General features: G+C 39.1%; 1 protein-coding gene across 1 annotated transcript in view; it reads left to right on the top strand.

Moving 5' to 3' along the window:
• Positions 1-23,359, top strand: part of RPS6KA2 (ribosomal protein S6 kinase A2) — a 156,898-nt gene that overhangs the window by 83,685 nt on the left and 49,854 nt on the right. The window contains exons 4-8 of the mRNA XM_005150126.4: positions 6,559-6,639; positions 7,448-7,527; positions 10,672-10,778; positions 15,638-15,675; positions 16,390-16,532. Of these exons, the coding sequence (XP_005150183.1) occupies positions 6,559-6,639; positions 7,448-7,527; positions 10,672-10,778; positions 15,638-15,675; positions 16,390-16,532 (449 nt within the window). The remainder of the gene's footprint in view (positions 1-6,558; positions 6,640-7,447; positions 7,528-10,671; positions 10,779-15,637; positions 15,676-16,389; positions 16,533-23,359) is intronic.

Below are 23,359 nucleotides of genomic sequence, written 5' to 3'. Positions count from 1 at the left end.
TGGTAAAGCTCTGTTTTTAGTGGCTCTTTCCCTATCTCTATAAGATTCCATATTTGGGGGTGCAGAGGAGCTTTCTTCCAGAAAAATAACCCTCATGAAATTATCTGCATTTTGAAAGAAATCTGAAAAAACCCACCAAACCCCGTGTAGCATTATTGGTCGACTTCTACATTCAGATGTCAACAGGACAGTTTTCTCCTTTGTACATTGTAATAATGCTCACTGATAAGGTACAACATGAAAAGCTGCTCTTTAGATTTGAGCATAATGCTGCATGAAGCAGAAACACAGTAATGAAAATAGTATTTCCAAGCAGAACCATTGAAGCCAGATTACGATCCTTTTTGGAAAGCCTGTATTTCTCCATTTCTTGGGTAATTAGTCACCACACAAGTACTTTGTCTTCCAGACATACACAGTGTGGATTTGAAATTAGAATCTAGCTTTCTGCTTTTGTGTACAATAACCATCATTAAAAACAGATTAAAATAACAGGAATAGAAGTGAAAAGGATGCTGCACATAGTTTTATGTATATATTTAATTTTCTATATCATTCATATGTTTCAGTGCTACGTGAAGAATCTGAAATTGAGTTGTATGTTCCTGAGCCTGAGTCATGTTTTGCTTTTGTTCCACTCAAGGCAGCCTGCTGAGCTTTAGGGAAGTGAGGAGGATAATGGATGAAATTTAAATCTGTTATTTTATTCACTGATTCCTTTATTCTGCTACCAGTATTTATTGATGGTGATTTAATTAAGTTAACTTAGTTTCTAGCTCCCCCTGTTCTTGCTTTGTTAATTAATTAGTGTTCCACTTCTGGCTGAGCAGTGACATTTCTTATCAAAAGGTCATTTTGAAAGATAAAGATTGGCAAATGATTTGTAATCAATAATGTTTTTTGCCAAACACCTCTAAGCAGATTGTGAAACTGATGTTATTTTCTGTGTGCATCTTCCTGCAGGGGCAGCTTTCTGTAAGTGGCAGGTGCTGATGTCACACATGCAGGGTTTTTTCTCTCCCTGGTGTTGTAGGTCAGGGGATTAAGCAGCTTTTTGGGTAGACTTGTCAGAAAGGACAAAATGCCACAAGGACAAGTCAGTGAGGCACCAAACCCATCATCCTTGATGGCTCTTTCTCTACAAAGAACTTTTGAAGAGGAAAGCAGTAAATGAAAAATGGTATTGGTCATGGGAAGACTCATGTAAAATGTCTATCCAGTGTGGTGTGGGACAGATGAAACCAGTGGGATTTCATCCCAGGCAGGAGGGCAGAACCTCTCCTACTGTCAACCACCATCATTGGTGGCCTTCCCAGCAAAAGGTGCCTGTAGGGTTCCAGGCTGGTCATGGGGCTAGCCCTATCCGTACTGAGGACAGAGGTGCTCAGATGGTTACTACCTGTGGTGCTACTCAGCCTCTGGCTACCCCAGAAGCTGATTTCTGCTGGCAAAGGCAGGTATTAAAAAGTAAGTGTAGGCTCATAATACAGAAGCTACTAAAGTCAGTTTCTTCACGTTTGATTTTCTATTCCAGTGGAGACTAATAAGCGAGTGCACTCAAAATTTGCATCTTCATTTTCATTTCCCCTTCCCAAGTTAAACAAGCTGGGAGAAAGGCAGTGCAGAGGCAGATGGCCTCCATAAGGCAGAAGACAAGTGCAAACCAACTTTTGGCTGCCCCAGGTGTCCATTGCTTTCAAACAGGTTCTTATGCAGGCTAAGGTAAATCTTGAGAAACTCTCAGTCCCACCAGAAGCTTGTCAGAGGAAGTTTTAAGGAACAAAAGGAAAGTTGCTAAATTTGATGGCTTGAAGTTCAGCATCATTTGTATTTGTCACTAGGAGCAGAAAGGGTAACTTATGTGTTCATATTCATGCAACAATTCATGCAACCTACACAAACTTCCTCTAGAGCAAGTGTTTCTCAAAGAAACATCGTGACTAATTTACGGTTTGTAAACAAAAATGATTTCATTTTTATTTGACACTTGAAACTAAAACGTAGTCTTCAGAAACTGACACCAGTTTGAATTTGGTGCATGTATTAGCTTGTGCAAAGCTGTAGTTTAAGCTTTCACACTTTGTAACACCAAACCTATATACAGAAACAAAACTGCACTGCAAGTCACATTAAAAGTTATATTTCTTGAAGTAGAAACCTCAACTTTTATTCCAGATTAAGTTTGAAGACAGAGGAAAGACCAGCAAAGTATTACACACAAATTTAGAAGATAGCTTCAGGATAATTTTCTTCTACTAGAATTAAGAAGTACTTTGTGCAGCAGTGAGAGGGTAGTAGTATAAAAAAATATTTTGAAGTTATTCTTTGACCAGGGAGATCCCAGGAGCAATACTCTGGCTCCACTGAAACCAGTGGCTAAATGGTGTTTAAGTTAACAGAGTTGTGACTTCAGTTCAGCTATCCAGTCACTAGATTATGTGACAAGTCACTTTCCCCTTAGAGTGAATCAACTATAAATTTGAATCATTATTACAGAGAACAAGTGAGTGTCTCTTCTATAAACTCCCCCTGTACAGCTCCTGTAAGCCATGGTTTCACTACTTGAGGTTCTCATTGGTTTGGTTTGACATCCTGCTGAACTGATATGATGTCACTCCATGTACATCAAAGGATGTCTCTAGATCATTGTTACCAAACAGCATACACAACTAGAGATGTACTGACTCGTAGTTTTTAAGTGAGACATAAGGAAAAATAAGTTCAATGAAATTTAATTTGTATTTCCATATTTAAATCTCAGCCAAAGTTGATGTCATGAGAGCTTCAGAGGAAAACAGGATTATGTTTTTTATTTTTTTATTCAGAAAATATATAACTAGTCCATGATTGAGAAGGATTTCTTTTTTTTCTCTCCTTGGAAGGTGCTAGGAATATACTTTTCCCTTTTACCCTTTACCTTCTGTCCTTCATGGTTATTAAAACTAAAACAATTCAAGAAGTAAAAATTCATGCCTTAAATAAAACTCTCTCCTTAAGCATTTAGTGTTAAATGAAGTAAGCAGTAACATCCTTCTCTTTGATCTTCAGAGCTAGACAAACAGAAGTGGGTAAGCTCTGTTTATTTGCATGTATCCTCAGCTGCCTCCACTTCTCTTTCATACCCCATTAATACCTGGAAATGAGAACTGCATTTATTTCAGGGTAGCAGGTGCTTCCTCTGCTGTTACAGGCTGCACTAGTCTGGTCTCTTCTGTTTGGTGACTCCAGGGTTTATTTCAGGGAGAGCATTTGTCCAAGATCATGCAAACCGTCTTCATGTCTTTGTGCTCGTTGCTCCAGGTAATGTTCTTTGCCTCTGTCTGATGTATAATTTAAAGATAAATGTCAAACACCACCTTTCAAACCAAAACCAGTACTGGTAGAAAGAGTTTAGTTGTTGAGCACTGTTTCCAATGAGCATCTTATTCATACAGATGAACATGTGGTGTAAGCATTAGCTGCCCAAGCCACCTGCACCCACTCTTTGTGTTCTGTACTGAAGCCACTGCAAGTGGTCAAAATGATGATGGGGAAATGGCGTTATTTGCACTTTCCTCTGTTCCTTTGGTGTACATCCCCTGACATTACCAAGGGGTGGACAGAAGAGGCCATTCTACAGCACTGGGCAGGTAACCATGCTGGGTGGTACTGAACTGGGCTACTGAGCTCCAGTGCTGGTTTGGAAGTTCTTTGATAATACTATCAGAGAAAGGGATTAACTCAGAAAGGAGTCCATAGAAATAGGTCCCATTCAGAGACCCAGTTAGTCTGGATTTGAGTGGAGGAATTCATGATGGTGTATGTTCACTGATCCCCAAAATAGACTAAGCAGAGACACAAGTTTGCTATGTCATCTGCATAGAGGGTAAATATCTTTGGTGTGCAGGCCTCATCATCCCTGGCACTGTAGCAGCTATTCAGACCCCATCCATCTCTCCACGTGCTACTGGAAGAGTCCCTCCACCACCACAATCTAGCAGGCTGAATAAGCAGCCAGAACTAATTCAGATCATGCTTGAGCAAATTAATTATCTGGCTGACAGGATGTAAGAACTAGAAGGGAGACTCCCTCAGTGGATCAGACTGGGACCACTGAATACTGGAAAAAGAATCTCTGAAGTGCAGGAGGGGCACTTTCCCACTCACCATACCTGGAGGATGACAGAGGAGTCAGACTGAGCCAGAACTTCATGCTGTTTCAATGACATGTCAATGTGCTATCTCTTCTCAAAATCTTTCCTGAGGCACATCAGGCCCACATTGCCCCAACCCTCAAAATACAGTCAGACAGAAGAGCAGGGGAATTCCTATTTCTAGGTGTATCTAGAGTAAGAGAAAATAAGTTTTCTCTCCTGCTATGACAGCCTTAATAACAAATCAAAAAGGAGAAGGGATTTAACCTTGCATGTTTATTAAGTATCACAATGGATGTGCTGCATACAGTACAATAACTAACTCTGACAGTGCCCTCTGGCATGTAAGCTGGTGAAAGCAGGTAGATACCTCTAGGGAGTCTACTTTGGAAGTTAAAATCAGGCATGGCCCGGGCATATGGAAGTAATAGAGTAAAAAAAGGACAGTGGGAGGAAGCAAGTCATTTTACCTCTCTACAGAGTATGATTAATGGTCCTTTTGGTGGTAGGACTGCTTAAAACTCTGAGCCTATATAGCTTCTGCCCTCAGAGCATTTTAATCAGCCAATATCTGATGTTGGAAGGTGGTCAGGGCAGGTCACCAACTCACATGCCAAGTTGTAATCCTGATTACAGGTTCCAATTACCTTTTGTGGCAGCCACTGTGAAGGTGGTGATTAGAGCAGCTTTGGAGGAGTCTAGCTTCAGAGGGGTTACAGAGCCATGACTCTGGAGAATGAGGTTTCTTCTGTGGTGATATGGCCTTTTCTTTAATGTGCCTCTTGTATGCACGTGGGGAGAATGGTGGTGTGGCACCCTGACAGGTCCACAGCAGTGAGCAGGGCACATGGCAGGTGGCTTTGATCAAGTGCCTGGCCACACAGATGTATCTTTACTTATTCAGAGATTGAAATGATGGGGACAAGAGGGCATGATGCCATTCTGCCAGCCTGTTCTCATGCCTGCATAGTGCAAGTGCAGAGAGGCATTCTGTTAGGCTATCTCACCAAGCTTAATGGGAAATGTCCCACACAGAGTGTTCAGTAATGCCCACCTCTCCAACAAGAATTCCTAGCTGTGCCCATCACTGATCTGTAGCATAAGAAACATTCTGCCTTCACACAGGTTAGGCATTTTGTGAGAGAATTCAGTGTGATTTTTCCTTGGGAGATAAGATTAAGATTTTGAGATTCCTTTTGTTTTGGTTTTTATCTACAAGGTAGCTTAGGTTCAACAAGCTAGTAAAGCTTGTGTCGCTACTGAACTAGGTAAAGCATTAAATTAGCAAGAAATCCAAGTGTCCCTCCACTCCTATTTAAGCCTGCAGATCAGCTGTTTTGGACCAATTCCTGTCACCAATTTTTGAAGTAGTACAACAGAATATGTAGTTTCATTATGGCATGTTCATTACTTGGGTGCTGAGAGTACTCAGCTTCTCAGCAGCTCTGCAACACATGAAAGGCGATGACAGAATCTCACTTGAGATCTCAGGCTTTACCACCTGAAATAGTTGAATAGCAGTCCTTGTAGATGCTTTCAGCTTAAAAGGGTATTGGCATTGCATAACACAGGGAAAGAAAATTTCAATACTTTCATTATGGAATTAGTAAAATTGTGACTGACCGAAAAATGAATCTGTAAGTTCAAGAGCTGATAATGGGGGAACTTGACTCATCCACAGTGTCTGAACATTTTGCTAAATGTTTTTGCTATGAAATCTTTAGTGTCAGTTTTGATTAGTTTGAACTTGGCTCACCCCATAACTCTGTCTCTTACCCTCTTACTCCCTACTCGTCTCAACCACAAAAAGTGTTTTTCTTATTGCTGGGAAAAGATAATTTATCTCTATACATAAGAATACTTTTTTGCTATTTTTAATGAGCTTCTTTATCACTTATTGTTTGGGTGGTTTATTTGAAGCTTAAAATATTTATAGAAAGAAAAATTTACATAAATCACTTCCAGAGAGTGCTATTCAGTGATATCTCATAAACGCTGCTAGCATCAGCACAATACAAGAAGTTAATTTCCACAAGGTTAACCAGGTGAGCTCTGAGACTGGTACATTCTACTTAATCTTAAATGACAAAGAGTTATTAATTTTATGTAGTTTTTATTTTCACATTAACTTTTTCTTCTGAAAAGCATAATCACTTTCCCATTGTTTGTAATGCTGTAGTCTTTTTAGTTAGGGCAGTTCTCTACAGAGGAAGATGTGCTTTCCTGAAGAGCTTACTTTTAGTACACAGACAAGATGGGCAGAAAGAGGGGCACTAGAGAGTGATGTGATTTGTCAAAGGCCACACCATGAGCCATCAGCAAAGTGAGAAGCAGAATCCAAATCACTTGAACCCCATTCCAGTACCATACCTAGTGACCATTCTGAATCTTAATATGTCGCTCTTCTTACTGTTCTTTTTTATAGTTCGGGATCGGGTACGATCAAAAATGGAGAGAGATATTTTGGCAGAAGTGAATCATCCTTTCATAGTCAAGCTTCATTATGGTAACTATAATAAAATATAGTTCATGTTTGTTCTTAAATTGGTTGGGGAATTGTAACTAGATGTGTTATAATTTCGTATAGATACCCCCTGCCTACTTATGACTGTCTCTAACAGAGTCATAGAGGCTACGTGTGTGAAATTCTTAATTTTTGCTGAAGAATTTCAGTATAAGTAAGTTTTAGCCGTTCCTCCATTAAAATGCTTTTGTCATAAAGTCTGATGCAGTAGGTAGTGTTGGTGGGGTAGCTACACACCTGTAGTCTACATCTGCCAACCCCCTCACCTGCTGTCAGGTATCTCTTAGAAAGCTAGTGAATCTAAATAAAAGCTGGTTTTAATAATCAGTACCAGTCCAAGTTTGTGTATGTGTGTTTATGAATGTGGTATCTTGCTGGAGTTGCCTCCTTCTGCCTCCCCATCTTCCCGAGGAGCCCTCTTATTACTGTAAAGGGTCTTCTGAGGACATTTTGGATAGGCTCTCCTCTTGCACAATCCTGGGAACTTCTCTCTATGCCTAGCTGTTAGTGACTCCTGGTGCCTTGTGAAAAGCAATATTAATTCATAGGTGCTTAGCATGGAAATTAATATATAAGTAATGTGTTGTTGTCTCTCAACTGATACTGTTTTTCTCATAGCCTAAGGTTGATTGCTTAGTTCTATAGAGAAATCAATTTTTCTGCTCTCAAACTGCTGAAATTACAGGGAAGCTAATGGTATGCATGATATGCTGCTAGTCAACATGATTCATATGTTGGAGACCTTTATCACGATTCAAGCTTTCAACCTCTCCATCCTTTTCTAATGCAGCATTTCAAACAGAGGGAAAATTGTATCTAATACTAGATTTCCTGCGGGGAGGGGACCTTTTCACAAGACTCTCCAAAGAGGTAAGCCAGTAGATTTTTAACTTAGAAATGAAAGACTGTCCTGGATTTCCAGAACTTTGATTAAGTTGATGTGAATATTCCTGCAATATATATGTAATAGAATGTTATCATCTTGCATCTTTAAGAAGATTCATAATAATTGTATTTGAATTATGCCATAGGTAATGCAGCAGATAGCATTTAAGCATCACTGTTTATAGAATAGTTAGGGTTGGAAAGGACCTTAAGATCATCTAGTTCCAACCCCCCTGCCATGGGCAGGGATACCTCACACTAAACCATATCACCCAAGACTTCATCCAACCTGGCCTTGAACACTGCCAGGGATGGAGCATTCACACCCCCTCTGGGCAACCCATTCCAGTACCTCACCACCATCACAGTAAAGAATTTCTACTGCACCACTAATAAGCCATCCCCATAGCAAAATAGCTCCAAACTCATTGCTTGCAAAATATATCTTGCATGTGATGAGAAGCAGTCTGAGAAATCAATCCCCAGTACATTTTGCCCTGGAGATAGGGACAAAACCACTGGAAAAACACAACTGCCAGCAGAAAGAAGAGAAGGCTGTAGACTAGGGCTGACCCTCCAGCAAGGATGCTAACAGTACTGTCAGTCAGTAGGCAGCAGAGAAAATGTCTCCTGCAGCAGCTTCTGGGAGTATGTTAGAGGCCACACACCATGCTGGCCAGGGCTTGAAGGGTGACTGTCACAGCCCTCACCTTCTCTCCTCCTTCATGCCTGGGGATAGCTGCTGCTTCCATCACCTCCCTCGGCTCCCATCCTGTCCATGGCCTCTGCAGCTCCTGCCTCTGGAGGTGCCTCTGCTGGAGAAGGAGGCAGCCAGAAAATAGTCCAAACTTGAGCCTTGCTAATGCCTTAAGAGAGCAGCTGTGGTAGGGTTTCTTGGTTCATTTAGTACTTGCCTCTGTCTCTAAGTGCCTCTGTCTGCCTTGCTTGAAGCAGTGCATCCTCTTGCACTTAGCCTAAGAGAGGGCCCTGCAGGCAGTACAGAAGGCTTCTGGGAGGATGCTTGCCACTCTGGGTCTTGGTTGTGCCCCAGCGTTCTATGTCTGTAACATGATGTCCCCAGGCCTTGGTCTCTTTCTAGGGTGTGGAGGCAGTGGTGCAACCAACCACCTAATATGCAATCTTTACAGATAAGGTAGAGACCTTTCAAATGCCATCTAAGGGGCACCTATGTTAGCTCTCCTTGGTTTGCAGAGTTACTGGTGGACCAGAGCTGTGAAACAGTGCTTTTATTCAGAAGTTCCCTGACATTTTTTTCCCACATCTTATTCCTACTTTGGTGACACGCTGCAGGCTGCTGTGTGCACCATAGCTTGGGGAGGATCCCAAGAATTCACTTTCAAGGCTTGTTGCTAATGCAAGCAGACATTAGCAGCAGGTTTATTACACTGCCAAGTAATGATACTCAGTACAAGGTAGCAGTTGTTTTTTAACAGGCAGAAAAAGATTAAAGAACTTGAAAATATCCTTGTCCTATTTTGTCATGAAATCAGGCTTTGTTAACAAGACAGCAAGGGCCTTTCCTGTTTCATGGAAGAAGAGAGAAGTGACTCTTACCCACAGAGGGCAGTTACCCATTCTGCACAGTCGTGAAACTTGAAAGTGAAAGAGAACAGCTGAGATCTTGTACTCCTTTAAAATTTCACATTTTTCCCAAAGTTTTTCTAATGCAATGCACCAAGTTCTCTGCTTTATACTATGAAGAATGAGTCCTCTTAACTTTACAGTCCTTTTACATCTTTTTTCAGTGATAGCAGCTCATTATACTTTGCAGCTGTTTAGTGTGAAGTTATTGCAAGGGAAAAGATATGGGAAAACTTGTTCTGCTTGAAATTTGTTACTTATGGTATTGATTTCAGTGGACTTTCAATCAGATCCCATATACTACAGCATTGTCTCTCTCCTGCTTTTTTTTTCTGAGACATCTGACTTTACCTAGATGTATCTGTATAGATCAGATTTCCCCTGATCCTGTTGATTGCACGTCTTGCCTACATTTATTTTGAACCTTATGAATAATTCAGATTTATTTTGATCATTAATGTAATTTTTATGCTCAGACCAATTGTATTTTTAGTCAGAGGTTTTGCTGTTGTATCTTTTTTCTTTCTAGCCTTTGGAGCGATAGACTTAATTAAATAATGTGACATCTGTTCTCTGAATACTCTCTTTATGCTCTCAGCCCTCTGCAGCTTCTCAGAGCATTCAAGACCAGATACTTAATTTTAAAAACAAGCTCAGCAACTTGTACTGTAGATACTTAAATTTACATGACATGTAAATTTGTATTGAGCTGACTCATTTTACTTCTGTCATACACAGCATTCATACTTGTGTATCCAATATAACAACTTCTCTTTCTTCATTATTATTGTTGTACATATTGAAATTTAATTAAAGAGAATATCTGGGATATAATGAAAATTGAATCAAAGGGGTTTCTTTCCATCTGAGTTTTCCTGAGCTTGGTGTTTTCTCAATTACAGAAGTTTCTTACCACCTAAAAAAAGCTTTCAGTGTTAGGAGTATCCATATCTGCTATAGAAAGGAAAGGTACCCTCAGTTTAGACCTCATCAGGTCACTGCTTAGGTCATCTGCACTGAGATTCCTTGAACTCTCAATGTATGGGTTTTTAAATCCATCTCTGAGTCTGTCCATGCTTAGATTTGGAAGCAGTTCCTTCCCAAAGAGGTTACACCGTGTTATTTTGTGAGAATTTGGTAGCCAAATGACAAGATTTCAGCAAATTAAGAGATGTGAAAGAAATGAGAGCTGCAATGAATGTATTGAATTTTGCCATTCATTTCCAAAGGCTACGGAGTTAGAACCATGTTCATATTATTACAACATGATGTCATGTAAACAGATCAAACAGATGAATGAGAGCAGCATGTTTTAAGGAACAGAAGTACTTGACAGATTACGTTTTGTTTTATAAGGAGAATCTGGTAAGAATTGTTAACGTGAGCTTAGACAAATTGTGGAAAATTGAACGTGATACGATGGTCCTTCCTGCATTCCTGTGTTAGATAATTCCTTCTCCATGTCGTTTAATGCAAGCCAGCCCACCACTGTCCAGTAAATAGATATGTTCTCTTCCTTCTCTCTAGGTGATGTTTACAGAAGAGGATGTCAAGTTCTACTTAGCTGAGCTGGCCTTGGCATTAGACCATCTCCATGGTCTTGGAATTATTTACAGGGATCTAAAACCAGAAAAGTAAGTTAATAAGAAAGAGTGAACCAAAACATACATACATGAGCTTTTAGGTTGTTTCTGCTCCTTGTCACATGAGTAAGTCAGAAGATGCCAGAGGCTGTGCCCTCCTTCTTATACGTAAGACTCTACTTGAAGACCCTCACCATGAGCAGTAGGGTCTTCTATCATATCATTTTAGCATGAGGCAAAATATTTTGACTGTCCTCCAGTGTGATTTGATCTCTGTGTGCCTGGCCCTCAGTTTAGTGGATTATCTCAGCATGGCATTCAGATCTCTGTGCCTTTGACTTCACTGCCACTGTTCTCCATTTGCAGCATTTAATCTGACCTTCCCCTTGCTTTGCTATAATGCACTCAAAGCAACTGCGCTTCCTGCTCATACAAAATGTGTCATGGCACCATTCTGTTTTATTGTAGCCATTGCTAAATGAGCATCTCTGAAAATTAGTGCGCATATTAGCTCATGAGGCATGTGATAATTGGGATTTTAAAACCACTTCGTTATTAATATTAATGATCCAAAATACTTTCCCAATAATTCTTCTCCCTTATATTTGCAGCTGTTTTCTACTCCTAATATGTTGTTATGGAGCATTTTTCTTTCTCTGATTTATTTGCAGTACATCAGTAGACTAAATGACACTCTCAGTGCTATCACTCGGAGTGACGTGATACTGTTTTTATTTCATGCTGCTTGCCTGGTTCTTTGCCTGCATCTTCTGTGTCAGCTCAAATAAAACAGGCTATAGCATTTCAAAGATACCAGCCTTTTTAATTTGATGGCTGCTCTCATTTAAAAAAGATGACCACTGAGGACAGTCTGTTTGGCTGTTGCTTACACAGCTTAACAGCAGAGCAGCCTTTTCCTTCTGTGACATGAAATTCAAAACTATGCAACTCTTTCTTTGAAATGGAGTGCTATTGCTTTCATGCTCATGGATAAAGTAAGAGACCAAAAATGATGGAACGTGGACTTCGTAGGTGAGAATTTGAAGGGGAGGAGATTTATCTGCAGTACAGTACTATCTGATTTAAACTTTAAATCCAATTGTATGTTTTGGTTACAAAAATAATAATAGTAGTACTATGTGAATTCATATGGATGTATGTAGGGAGAGTTCTTTGGGCTCAAGACCCTTTCACAGGTAACTGAAATTCCCAGTCTTGTTTATGCAACCAAAACTGAAAAAGAGAGTCTTTTGCAAATACAGGAAGTCATCCTGCAGATGAAACAATTGGAGGGAGAAAGGTGCCAGTTTGCTACTAGTATGAAAGGCAGGTAAGGAGCAGTCACACTATAGCTGCCACTGCCACATGCTGCTTCATTGTCTACCAGCAGCTCTTAGGTTTCAACTTAATTCTGAATTGCTGTTTTATTCGGTCAGCATCAGCAAACATGTACATGATAGAATAACTCCGATTATAGGTTTTGAGCTTCAAACTTTGTTTCTAGTGAGCAGTAGTCTGAATCATGTAATACTTTTCTTTCTGGAGTTAGATGAAGCTGTTTTTCAAGCTAACACGTGATATATGAAGCTATTAGAAGGTATCCAAATAAGAACCTGTATATTCAACTATAAGTCACAGCGCTGTTTCATTTATAGGCAAATGCTGTAATTTTTTGCTTTAGGAGAAGTTAGAAACCAAGGAGAAAAATAAGTGCATGTCAAAACTCTTCACTGTGTTTGAGATACTGAGAACCTGATTTTTAGCGTTCTTAGAATTGAGTGTCACTTTCTGTTTCAAAGCACATCTTTCACTGACTTCAGTTGCAAGTAAGAGTACTTAAAATTTCTTCAGACCAAGCTGCAGTGCCTCAAATCAGGGATCAGTGAATTGAGAAATTAGAGCTCACCCAAGGAAGGAAGGTGACATTGATTTGTCATTGTTACACAGAAGCATGTTGAAAAGGAACGTACTCTAGGTTTAGAGTTGAAAAGGAACAAATGGAATCCAGCTCTCTGGGCATTTGTGTCTAAGCTGAGACCAGCTAGCTGTCCCCCTCATTGTGCTACTCTGCTAAAATCCATGGGTATTACCTGTTCTTTCTGTAGAAGAAAACTAAAACTATGATCATGTAACTAAATTACATTTATACTGTGAGATCACTGTGTAAAGTTAAGGTGGCAGACGTTATTCTTATATTTCCTAACTTTTGAGTATATGCTTTATGGTGTTTGATGTACAGTTGAATAGATACCAGTGATGTGGTTCAATCTGGATACAGTTTTCATAGTATAAAATTAGTTTACATGAATATAACAGTTGTACAGTAAAGGGAGTGACCCAGACTGGTATAGCTCAAGTTTGCACCTGGGGATAAATCAAGTAATCTATTTGATTGAAACCCTTATCTTTCAAAAATAGCTTTATAAATGCAAAGTCTGTGTGTAGCAATGCTTAGGACAGCAGATCAGTAAAAGCAGTTGGAAGATTCGTGGGATGATTCTGAAGCTAAAATGCTGTTATTGTTTTGAAACAAAGAACTGGTTAGCAATGGCAGTATCCCGTAAAAAACTTAAAGTGAACAAATAAAAAGGAAAAATCTCATAGTGAGAGGCTATCACTCAATGGGATTACATTTAAGCGTTAAAAGGAGTCTACTACTTATGGTTTTTATGATCTCAAAATTTGGTTTAGAGGAAAGATTTTTCTCAAGCCTGAATCACATTAACAACTTCTATTTTGTCCCTTCTGCAAAATAGTATTAGTTTATTTTAGATTAGTCGATCCTGCAAACCATAGCTAAAGTAATTGTCACAATAGAACTTCTACTACAGGCAGCGTGGGATAAAAGGGAATTGTAAAACAATAAAGAGAAAAAGAGAAGACAGAAAGCGTGATTGGATAATGTTTGTTTCTACAGTCAAAGGAAAAGTATTTGTCTGTTGTAATTTCGATGCTTAGAAGCAGGTACATTGTTCTTTGTTCCTTAATGTCACTCTAAACTAATTCAGTGCAACAGTTATCTTTCTTCTCACTGCTAGCATATTATTTTCTTTTACATGAAATGTCATTTTCAGTTCATAATTGAAGCATTGTATGTGTTGGCAGATGGCAAATGTGGAAATGCACAGCTGTCCAAAGGGTGCTGCCAGGGGCCACAGGGGAAACTGCAGGCAGCTCAGGGCACTGTGTGAGGGTGATAAGGTAACAAGACAGAGGAGGGATATATGTATATAGGGGATGTAGGATAGACACCCGTAGGAAACCAGGACCCATTTATATTGCTGCTCATGCAGACTTTGAGTATGAGAAAGACTGTTGTATGCTACTGGCTGACAGTATTATCCATCTGATAGCTGTGCTGGTATTGCTCCATACCTTTAGTGAGGGTAAGGTATGAACACTCTGATGATGGTAAAGGTATGAAAAAACATGTATACATAGAAAAGCAGCATGGATTTTCAGTAGGAAATCTATATCTTAAGGTCATTTCCAACCCTAACAATTCTATGATTCTATGAAATATAAAAACGATGTTTCTGGGGAAAACCCCACAACTGTTGAATTGCATTGTTTTTCATAGGGGCTTTCCAGGTGTGGGGCAAAATGTTGGGTTATTTCTGTGAGCTGTACTCTCCCTTGCTGTTTTTCCAGAGCCAGGTCTGTCAAGTTCATACATTCAAGCTCACCTCCACACACTGGCAGGTGCTCTGCTCTTTTCTGGAGCACAAGCCTCTTGCTTACGGATTGTGGTTACAGTAATAAATTTAAACTGCCTGTTATAGGCTAGTACTTCAAGAACTCTGGAGAGAAAGAACAGAAGTAAAGATGCTTTTATCAAAAAGAAGTATCTTTTATTATTGACATGTAGTAATGACTCAGCTGCTGGCCTTTGTTTGATGAATTACACAATAATGGTATGTTCTAAACACACAAATGAATGACAGAAGATCATCTCTTTTCAATTATGTTTCGGTACAGAGACAATCTTTAACAAAAGTATAGCCCAATATGTTTGTTTCACTTCTGTCATATTTTCTTCTTGAATAATTGGATTAAAGTGACTCATTAGGAGAAGGGGAATATAAAAATAGCTGACACCTCACTAGACCATTTTGAAAAGAGAAATATACTAAATCTAACGAGAACTGAAGAAACACCACCCTCATTACTGTTGGTTATTTATAAGCAGAAAAATTACCAAAAAAAACCCCATTTTTTTCAGTTTCAGTGTTCACTCTTGTTTCAATAAAAACTAGCAATGTTTTTGTGAGCTACAGTAATTTTTCTCAGAGAAATGTTGGGATGTCTTTGTGAGAATAAAATAAGTTGGCAGGTGGTAAATGTGAGAACTCTTGAACTTGGCTTCCGGGCTGAATTTTCATTTATGCTTCCAGGCAGAATAAGTTAGCAGGAGCTGAGATCCATGCAGTTAGGCTGTGACTAGTCATTGTGCTCTATGATCACTTTTATTACTTCAGCATGAACCTAACTACCTGTGCAGTTAATTTTAGTTCCAGTGAGTCCAAGCAATTATTTGTGTGCTTACCTTTATTATTATGAGAAGAACAGAAAACCTGCAGGTCCTTCTCCTGCTGGAAGCAGATACTCTGCAGCTGTGTGCTTTGAACACTCTGTTCATTCTGAGCTCAGCTTGAATGCCCGCCCTGAGCATGCTATGGATTAAGGAGTCTTCTCATGCAACTGCTGCAAGCCACTCATGCTTCAGCCATGAGATCAGACAAAACTTTGAAGATCATTTTTCTTTCTGGAGGCATATAATCCACTGAGGGTTTGTTTACACATGTATTTGAGTCTTGTGTATTTCCTTATCTGTTTTAAACGTATTCTGTTCATGTTTGTTAACTGCACTCTGCACCTGCCTAATGAATGACTTTTTTTTTGCTTTACAGCATTCTTCTTGATGAAGAGGGCCACATTAAGATAACAGGTATGTGAGGAAAAACTTCATGTCTATAAGCTGATTTTTTTTCCTGCAGTATGTTCCATGCATCTTAGTCGTTGCTTGGAAAGAGTTTCCTTACAAGAATTCAGAAGCCAAAAGAGTGTGATGTTGGATTTCTCTGGCAATTTGTCAAGCACCCATGCTGCAAAGCACATGGAGAATGCAGTGTTCTCTTGATAAGATAGTACTCTTGAAGCGTGCAGGCTTGGCTGCTTACCACTGCGGATGGAAGGATGCTTCAATATGTCTGCTTACTCCAGATTAAATTATCTGAATTGTAGCTGTGCAGAGGACATCTGGAAAGGCTTCCCTTTGCCACCCTGGCCATCCTTTTTACTGGTGTCCACCTGGTATTATTACTTCTAATGCTTTGGTTATCTAAGCAAAATCCTTAGCATTATCTTCACCAAATCTGAAGTGTGTATCTCTGCTTATTTAAACTCTCTCTTCTGCTTTGGGCCAGAATCTCATTCTGAGCAGAGAAAATAATAAACCTATTTTGAGGACGTATTAAAATGCCACGCAGGCCCTCCGTATCAGCCCAGCTTCGGCACACAGGTCTGTGGCCTTTCTGCACACAGAGGGTGCTTCATTGGCTACTTGGTGTGATTTGTTTAAACAGTTTAAGTGAGCAAAAGCTTAAATAATTGTTCTTATAGACCTGACAAGTCTTTTTTCTTTTTGTTTCAATTTATTTAGATTTTGGTCTAAGTAAAGAAGCTATAGACCATGACAAGAGAGCATACTCATTCTGTGGGACCATAGAGTACATGGCCCCGGAGGTGGTCAACCGACGAGGACACACACAGAGTGCTGACTGGTGGTCTTTCGGCGTACTCATGGTAGTGGAAAGTTGTGTTTATTTGTTGGAGGGGTGGCTGTAGGAGTGATCAGATTTCTCAGATAAAACGTACTGCTCTCAGCAATTAAGGGTTGATAGAAAAGTAGATGTGTAACGATTGCTTGGTCGTTTTTGTTGCACCAGTGATAGCAAACCAGCTGCCCCTGGCAGTAAATAAGGTAGCATTTGGCCCCAGAGTCTCTATCATTCTTCTTACAGTCCTTTGCTATCTCAGTTGGTTACCATGAGCCATAAATATTTCTACTGCACAGAAACAGGGTAGGGCAAGCTCAGGACACAAGAACTTCAGAAGAAACACCCACCGAGTTGCCAACCTGGTTCCTATTAGGAAACAGTTTCCCAAGCATCAATTTTCAGATTTTGGATGTTAGAGAAACCTAGAAATTTACTCTTTTCTTCTACAAAATATAAATTTAAAGGGCCATATTTTAGACAGCACTCCAAATGTTTCATAGGACCTCAGTGGTTCTTTCGTCATTCATCTGTCTTCACATCAGCATTGATGACTCTTGCTCCACTAATAAGAATCAGGTCATTTTTGAACTAATAGTGGATCTCCTGTAGTATCATTAGTTGGTGGGAAACTGTGACTGACAAACTTCTCTTTTCTCCTGGCAAGAAAACAAATACATACAAGCACCATGTCATCCTCCCTTCTTCTTCTGTACTATTTTGCTATGTCTTGATTATGATTAGTTTGCGATGTTTGCTTTTGTCCTCAGCGCATGCTGAAGCTGGTTTTAAGATAATGTAGAAACAGACACAATTGTATCACCTGGCACAGAGGAACAGCCAGGAATCCATCTTTTTCTTACATGTTGTCATGAGTTCAGCCCATGGTTTACATTGGATTAACTATAAAATTTGCATTTTTTCCCCACTGTTGCTTAACCTTTATGAATCCTGCAAGCTGTTTTGGAGGTAGTTTAAATGGAACAATATGAGAAACTGTGCTAATTCATTCTTTATGCATGAAAACACAATGAAAATTTAGTTAAAATGCAGTATGAATTTACAAAGAATATCAGTCATGCTAGATTAATCTGGTATTTTATTTGATGAGATAGCCATCTTTTTCAAAACAAAGTAAATGAAGTGGATCTCTTGTGTCTCTGTTATAGTATAGTATTTGATACAGTTTTGCAGGGGAAGTTAATTAGTACCTATACCATCTATGACCACATCACAGGGAAAAACACCACAAAGAGAAAGGAGCTGTTTCAACTCCTTGGTTAAGAAGTGAGGCCCTGGAAAACACTTCCTAAGAAGAGTTCAGCAAGAGATACCTTACTACAGTGGAGCTTCTTGGCTAATGGAAAGAACCCAGTAACATCCTCTTGAGTGCCATAGTATTGGATGCTGGGCTGAAGTGTTGGGAAAGTTTTTCGGAGAGGTTTGAGCTCTCCTCAAGCCAGCCATCTAAAATTAGTTGTTTGGCTGCTAACCTGGTCCCTCCTACACCCATTCATCCTCTTCAGAGTGTGCTGCCATTGTTGCTGAGGAGGACAAACAGAAGATCAAGAAGTTGGTTTGTGACACAGTGATTTTTTAAAAGCTATATGACTGCTTTAGATTTTTTGAAGCAGTTATTCCCAGAGTTGTTTTATCAAGCATACCACTGTCCCTTGAGCTTAGGCACCATGAATTTATTACTTTTACAAGGATATTCAGATAACACACATGCTGGTGCTCTCTCCCAAAGTGTACAAGCTGCATGTCTACCCAAATGTTTGATGAAAGGCCACCAACAGGCACTGCCGCCATGGCTCACATTGCACCTCACAGTGGCTCCCCTGCAGAAACAGGGTGGAATTAATGTAGCAATGTGCTCTTTGAATACAGCTCCATTTCATGTCATATGGAACCTATTTTAGGTAGTTATATATTACCCTACATACCCCAATCCATAGAATATATTTAAATTTTGTTAATCAAAAGCAGACAACTGGTGCCACCAAAGGAAGTGAGGATAGGAAGCAATGTGAAAACTAATGAAAACTTGGGGTGGGGAGGGCCTGAATCAGTGATCCAGCTGGTTAAAGCAGTTAATCTAAGTTAAATATTCAGCAGTTAATTACAATTAAATATTGAAATTGATTATGTGAATTTAAAAGTGGAACATCATTGTCTCCTATGGCAGCAAATCCATTTGTGGATGCTCAGCACTTCTGAACCCTATGTGTTTATTCAGGAAAATCAATAGGTTATGTCTTACATAATAAATAGATCCCAAAACTCTTTTATTCTTATTATCATTATATCATATATCATATATATTATATATATAATACCTATAATATATATTATATATATTATATTTAATTTTGGAGGACAGCTGTGCCTTCTCCCTATCTGTCTCCAGGTAAATGATGGTGCATTTGGTGTATAAACAGTTTTTCTTTCACTTGCTAATGAATTTGGCCCCTTCCCTCCTGTTTTTTTATTAGAGTTTCTTTTTCCCCTGTCTCTCATCACCCCCTCCCACAGGGATATAATATATCAGAATTAGAAAAGATAAGAATCCATATAAAAGGAGATGAGTTAGAGTGAAAGCTTTTTAACTGTAAGCTGATGCTTTAAGCCTTTGAATGCTACCAGACATCTTAGAGAAAAATATCTCTAATCAGTTCAATCTTTTTTCCCTTTTTATCAATTAACTGTTTGGGATGGAAAAGGAGTATTTCATACACTAAAGTGTGGGAGGATTTTGTGATGCTGTCTTTCACTTTGCTAATTTCTCCTTCTTTTTCTTGGTCTGCCACTTGTATGTTCTATTAGGGAAGCTCTTTTTTTTGCTAGTCTGAAAAATTGAAGGGAAGTAAATGGTGTTGAAATGAATTATTCGCATTTCTAAGTAATTTGTAGTATGAAATGTACAAAGAAAATGTACCAATTGGTGAAATATGCATAGATTCAAGGGAAGTGAATGTGATATTGTAATTTTCGTACCTAAAATTTTGATTACAAGAGTGAGTGTATTAGATAGATAGTGTTAAAATGGCCTGAAAAATAGATATCAGATCAGAAGAACAATCAAACACTCTCTTGTCTGGTCTGTTGTGTGAACAGACATGAATGCTACAGTGTGAAGTTAGGTTGTGCTAGTGGGTCTTTGCCAACCTGCATTACCTAGGGCACAGGCTAAAATCAAGCCAAATGATCTTTGAAGGCAACCTTAAGTGTGGCATTTTGTGATTATTATTACCAAAGCAAACTTGTCTGAAAAAGATTAAATTCTGGTCTTCACTTATCAATTATGAAATATTTTATTAATTATTACGCACTAAAACAATTGTATACTCTATTCATTTTCTGGTAGCTTAGTATGTGTCAGCAGGTATAGTTATATAAATGTTGAAATTCGCCTTTTCAAGTGTTCCATAAGACAGTACCTGCCTCTCATTTAAGATGTGGTGATGATTGCTGGGACCCACATAAAATGTTGTGCTGATGATTTTATGTGGTTTGTCAAGACGAGGCAGCTTTCATTTTCTACCTTCCTGCACCTTACTCATTGCATTAGAGATTTTGGGTAGAAAATATTCTATAAAAGCTTTACATCAAAAGATCTGCATGAATAAGCAATTGGCTTAAATTTTCAGAAAGTTGTGTATATGACTAATACCTTTTCAGCTGTGCTGCAAGAGTCTTGATGCCCACACTACCGTCTCTGAAGCCCACATAAACTGGTCTGCACAATCTAAAATGCATATATATATATATATAGCATAATATAACAGGTCTCTTACAAGACCTCCCAAAGCATTGGTTCTGTAGTTCTTCGTATCACGTGATCTACCAGGCCACAGATCTCATGGAAGTCGAGTCTGTTTCAGTTTGGGAAGAAAACACTGTACCCTCTTGAGAGCCATGTGAGCAGAGGGGAACAAAATTAAAGAAAAAAGGAGTGTGATGACTCAGTAGGTAGTCCCAAATAAAAAGAAATGTGTTTATACTTGTCAGCAACGTAGTGAATGTGTAAGCAGTGCCTTTCTTGCTGAATGCTGGGACAGAACGGAAGTCAAGGTTGGAGGGAAGCACAGCCTTCTAAAATACTAGCTAATAGAAAGTGGCCCTCCAGAATACCCAGGAAGCAAAATCATTGTGAGGCAAGGAGCAAACAGATGGTTTATGCAGATGGGGAAGAGGGGAGGGTGAAAATTGAGTCTCCCAGCAAAACTACATGGTCTGCTTTAATAACCAAAAATACTACAGTGTTTCTTCACATCTAGGCTCAGCTCCTCTTCAACCTGCTGTGACACATACAGCTTGCTGTTAACACCCTTGCACATAAATACAGAGTTCTTTGCATGTTTAGGTTTAGCAAGATTTTTGATTTTTTGCAAAAATAAGCAGGGAAACAGGTTGTTGTGCAGTAAAGTGGTACCTTTAACTGAGGAGATTATTTTAATTTAATTTTTGTTTCAGTCTTGTTTTTTTCATTTTAACCTACAACATATTTAATCAGGACTGCAATTGAGAAACCAGTGCTTTCTTTCAGCTGCTCCTTAGTTGAGTTTCTTGAAGTAAAAAGCTCTGGTATATTTAACTCATACAGCTGCCTTTCTCTTTACATATTGATGTTAAGTGCATTTCTTCTGAATGTGAATCAATCTCAACATTAGACCTGTGTAATTGTAGACATGTGGTAACAAAGTGCTAACCATTAAAGCAGCACAGTAAATTTTCCCTGCAGCCTCTAGAACCATCATTTCGCCTGTTCCCTCTTGCAACTTAAATTTCTGTGTTCATTCCTTGTTTCCCCTTTGGACACTGTATCTGAATTTCTTGCCTTCAGGTTTCTTGGCCTCTTGCAGCCACAGTGCATTTACAGGTCTTTCTGTGATATCATGGTGCATGAGAACTACAGTCATCATTTCCCATGTAGTCACTGACCAAACAGTGGCTTATGATCTGTATCATCAGTATCACCTGCATCAGCACCGTCAAGCCCATTTCTGCCAAAATAAATAAGCTGTAGCAGTCATTGCTAGTGCTGTTAAATTAGATCTGTTATGACAAAGTAACATGAGGAAGTGCAAGTGAATATTGGGTACTTACCCTGAATGAGAATTCTTAATAAATCGTGAGGAGAGGTTGATGTATCACTTCTGCTGCTGTCCTGGGAAGCAATGTTCTCTGCTCCTCAACCCCAGTATATCTGAACACTTATAACTGAGTGGAATTAACCTTAGGACTAAAGTTGTAGTAGGTCAGAATTGCTTTGAAAATGGCACTTGAGCTCTAGTGTCATTTAGGCAGTTTCAGAAATTCTCCTCTATTATGCTTCTCTCTCGAATCTGAGCTGATTTCCTCCAGCTCTGCCAGGCAACAATTCTTTGACTCTCCTAGACCAAGCAGGAGTTAATACACTTCTATTTTCCAAATTTTGTTTATACTCCCTAGCCATACGCACTTTTAATAGTGGTTTGCTTTTTTTTTTTTCTTGTTTCTACCATGTACTTTATTGCCTTAAGGTAATTTGTTACTAATGCAGATTAATTCTTCAATTAGTTTTAGTCTATTAGTTATCTGGCTTCTATACTTCTGCCTTCATCCCCAAAATAGCATTAACAGTTTCACAGTTACAGTTTCTTTTTATGTTTTCTTGTATTCTTTTTATGGTATGGCTATATTTAATCTGGGTAAAGGGAAGAGTTGCCCTGTGGGGTCATCTGACATAGGTTTTGGTAATGAAAGGATCCTTATTTTGCACAAGCGTGCTTTCTGAGAGCAGTGAAGCTACTTACGTGATAATGTACAAAAACTACATAGGGGTTGCACAGTCCTTACTGCCTTAATAGGTATTTAATTATAGCAATGAATACTAATTAGTAGGTACTCATTATAGTAGAAGAGGACCACAGGCAGAGACATGGACATAAAATAGCAGTTCTCCTTACCCTCAGTGGATATTGTCCTCCTTTGTGCCCAGGCTGAATTATATTCTTGGTGTCTCTGTATCTGATGAAGGAAAACCTTCACCATCACTTAGGGAAGACAGCTGCCACTCATACCATTGGTATGAAAGACCTGATATTGAATCTGTATTATGAAAGCTTCTTTGGATGGGTATTTTTTGTTTGGTTGTTTTGGTTGTTTGGGTTTTTTCTGTTTGTTTTGGTTGGTTTGGTTTTGCTGTTACAAATATGAAATCCCTGTCAAAATTTACTGAAAGCACTAATCTGTTTCAAAGGAACCATAGCTGATTGATGTTTTCATTTGCAAGTTAGGCAAATAATTGATGATGATTGCTGAGTTTTACTTTGAGATTTGGGTTCAATTAAACACAACACTTGTAAAATCCATCGCATACAGCCAAGGGAACCAAAGCAGGAGATTAAAAAACACACTCAGATGCTTTGAGAATTTAGGGTTTGTGCATGTTTCTCCTGCAAAGCACATTACTGCCATCTCTAAGTGGTGCAAATATTCCACCAAAAAAGGTGATGCAACTCAAGCTAAAAAGATGGGGAGTGGCATGTTAAACCCATTTGCCTTGCACCATAGTCCATGCCAAACACCTAAGAATAGCCATACTCATTCAGGTTAAGGGTCCCTCCAGCCAAAATATCTCATCTCCAGCATTAGCCATAAAACAGGTGCAGGAAGAAACAGCATGTATGACATTTCTTCCCATAAATATCAGAACTTGATCCCAAGTGTCAATGTAAGCAGTTTGTAACAGCACTTTTGAACAAAAGAGTCATGTTGGTCCTACATGCTCTGCCCAATCTCCCTGTGTCATTCTGTTCTGAAATATAGCTGGTTGGACCATTTCTTTTTCCTCAAGTTTTTGGTTGTGTT

This window comes from Melopsittacus undulatus, chromosome 3 (assembly GCF_012275295.1).
Source record: "Melopsittacus undulatus isolate bMelUnd1 chromosome 3, bMelUnd1.mat.Z, whole genome shotgun sequence".
In the NCBI taxonomy this organism is placed as follows: domain Eukaryota; kingdom Metazoa; phylum Chordata; class Aves; order Psittaciformes; family Psittaculidae; genus Melopsittacus; species Melopsittacus undulatus.
Note: the sequence above shows the minus strand (reverse complement) of the source record. Positions and strands in the feature narration are given on the sequence as shown.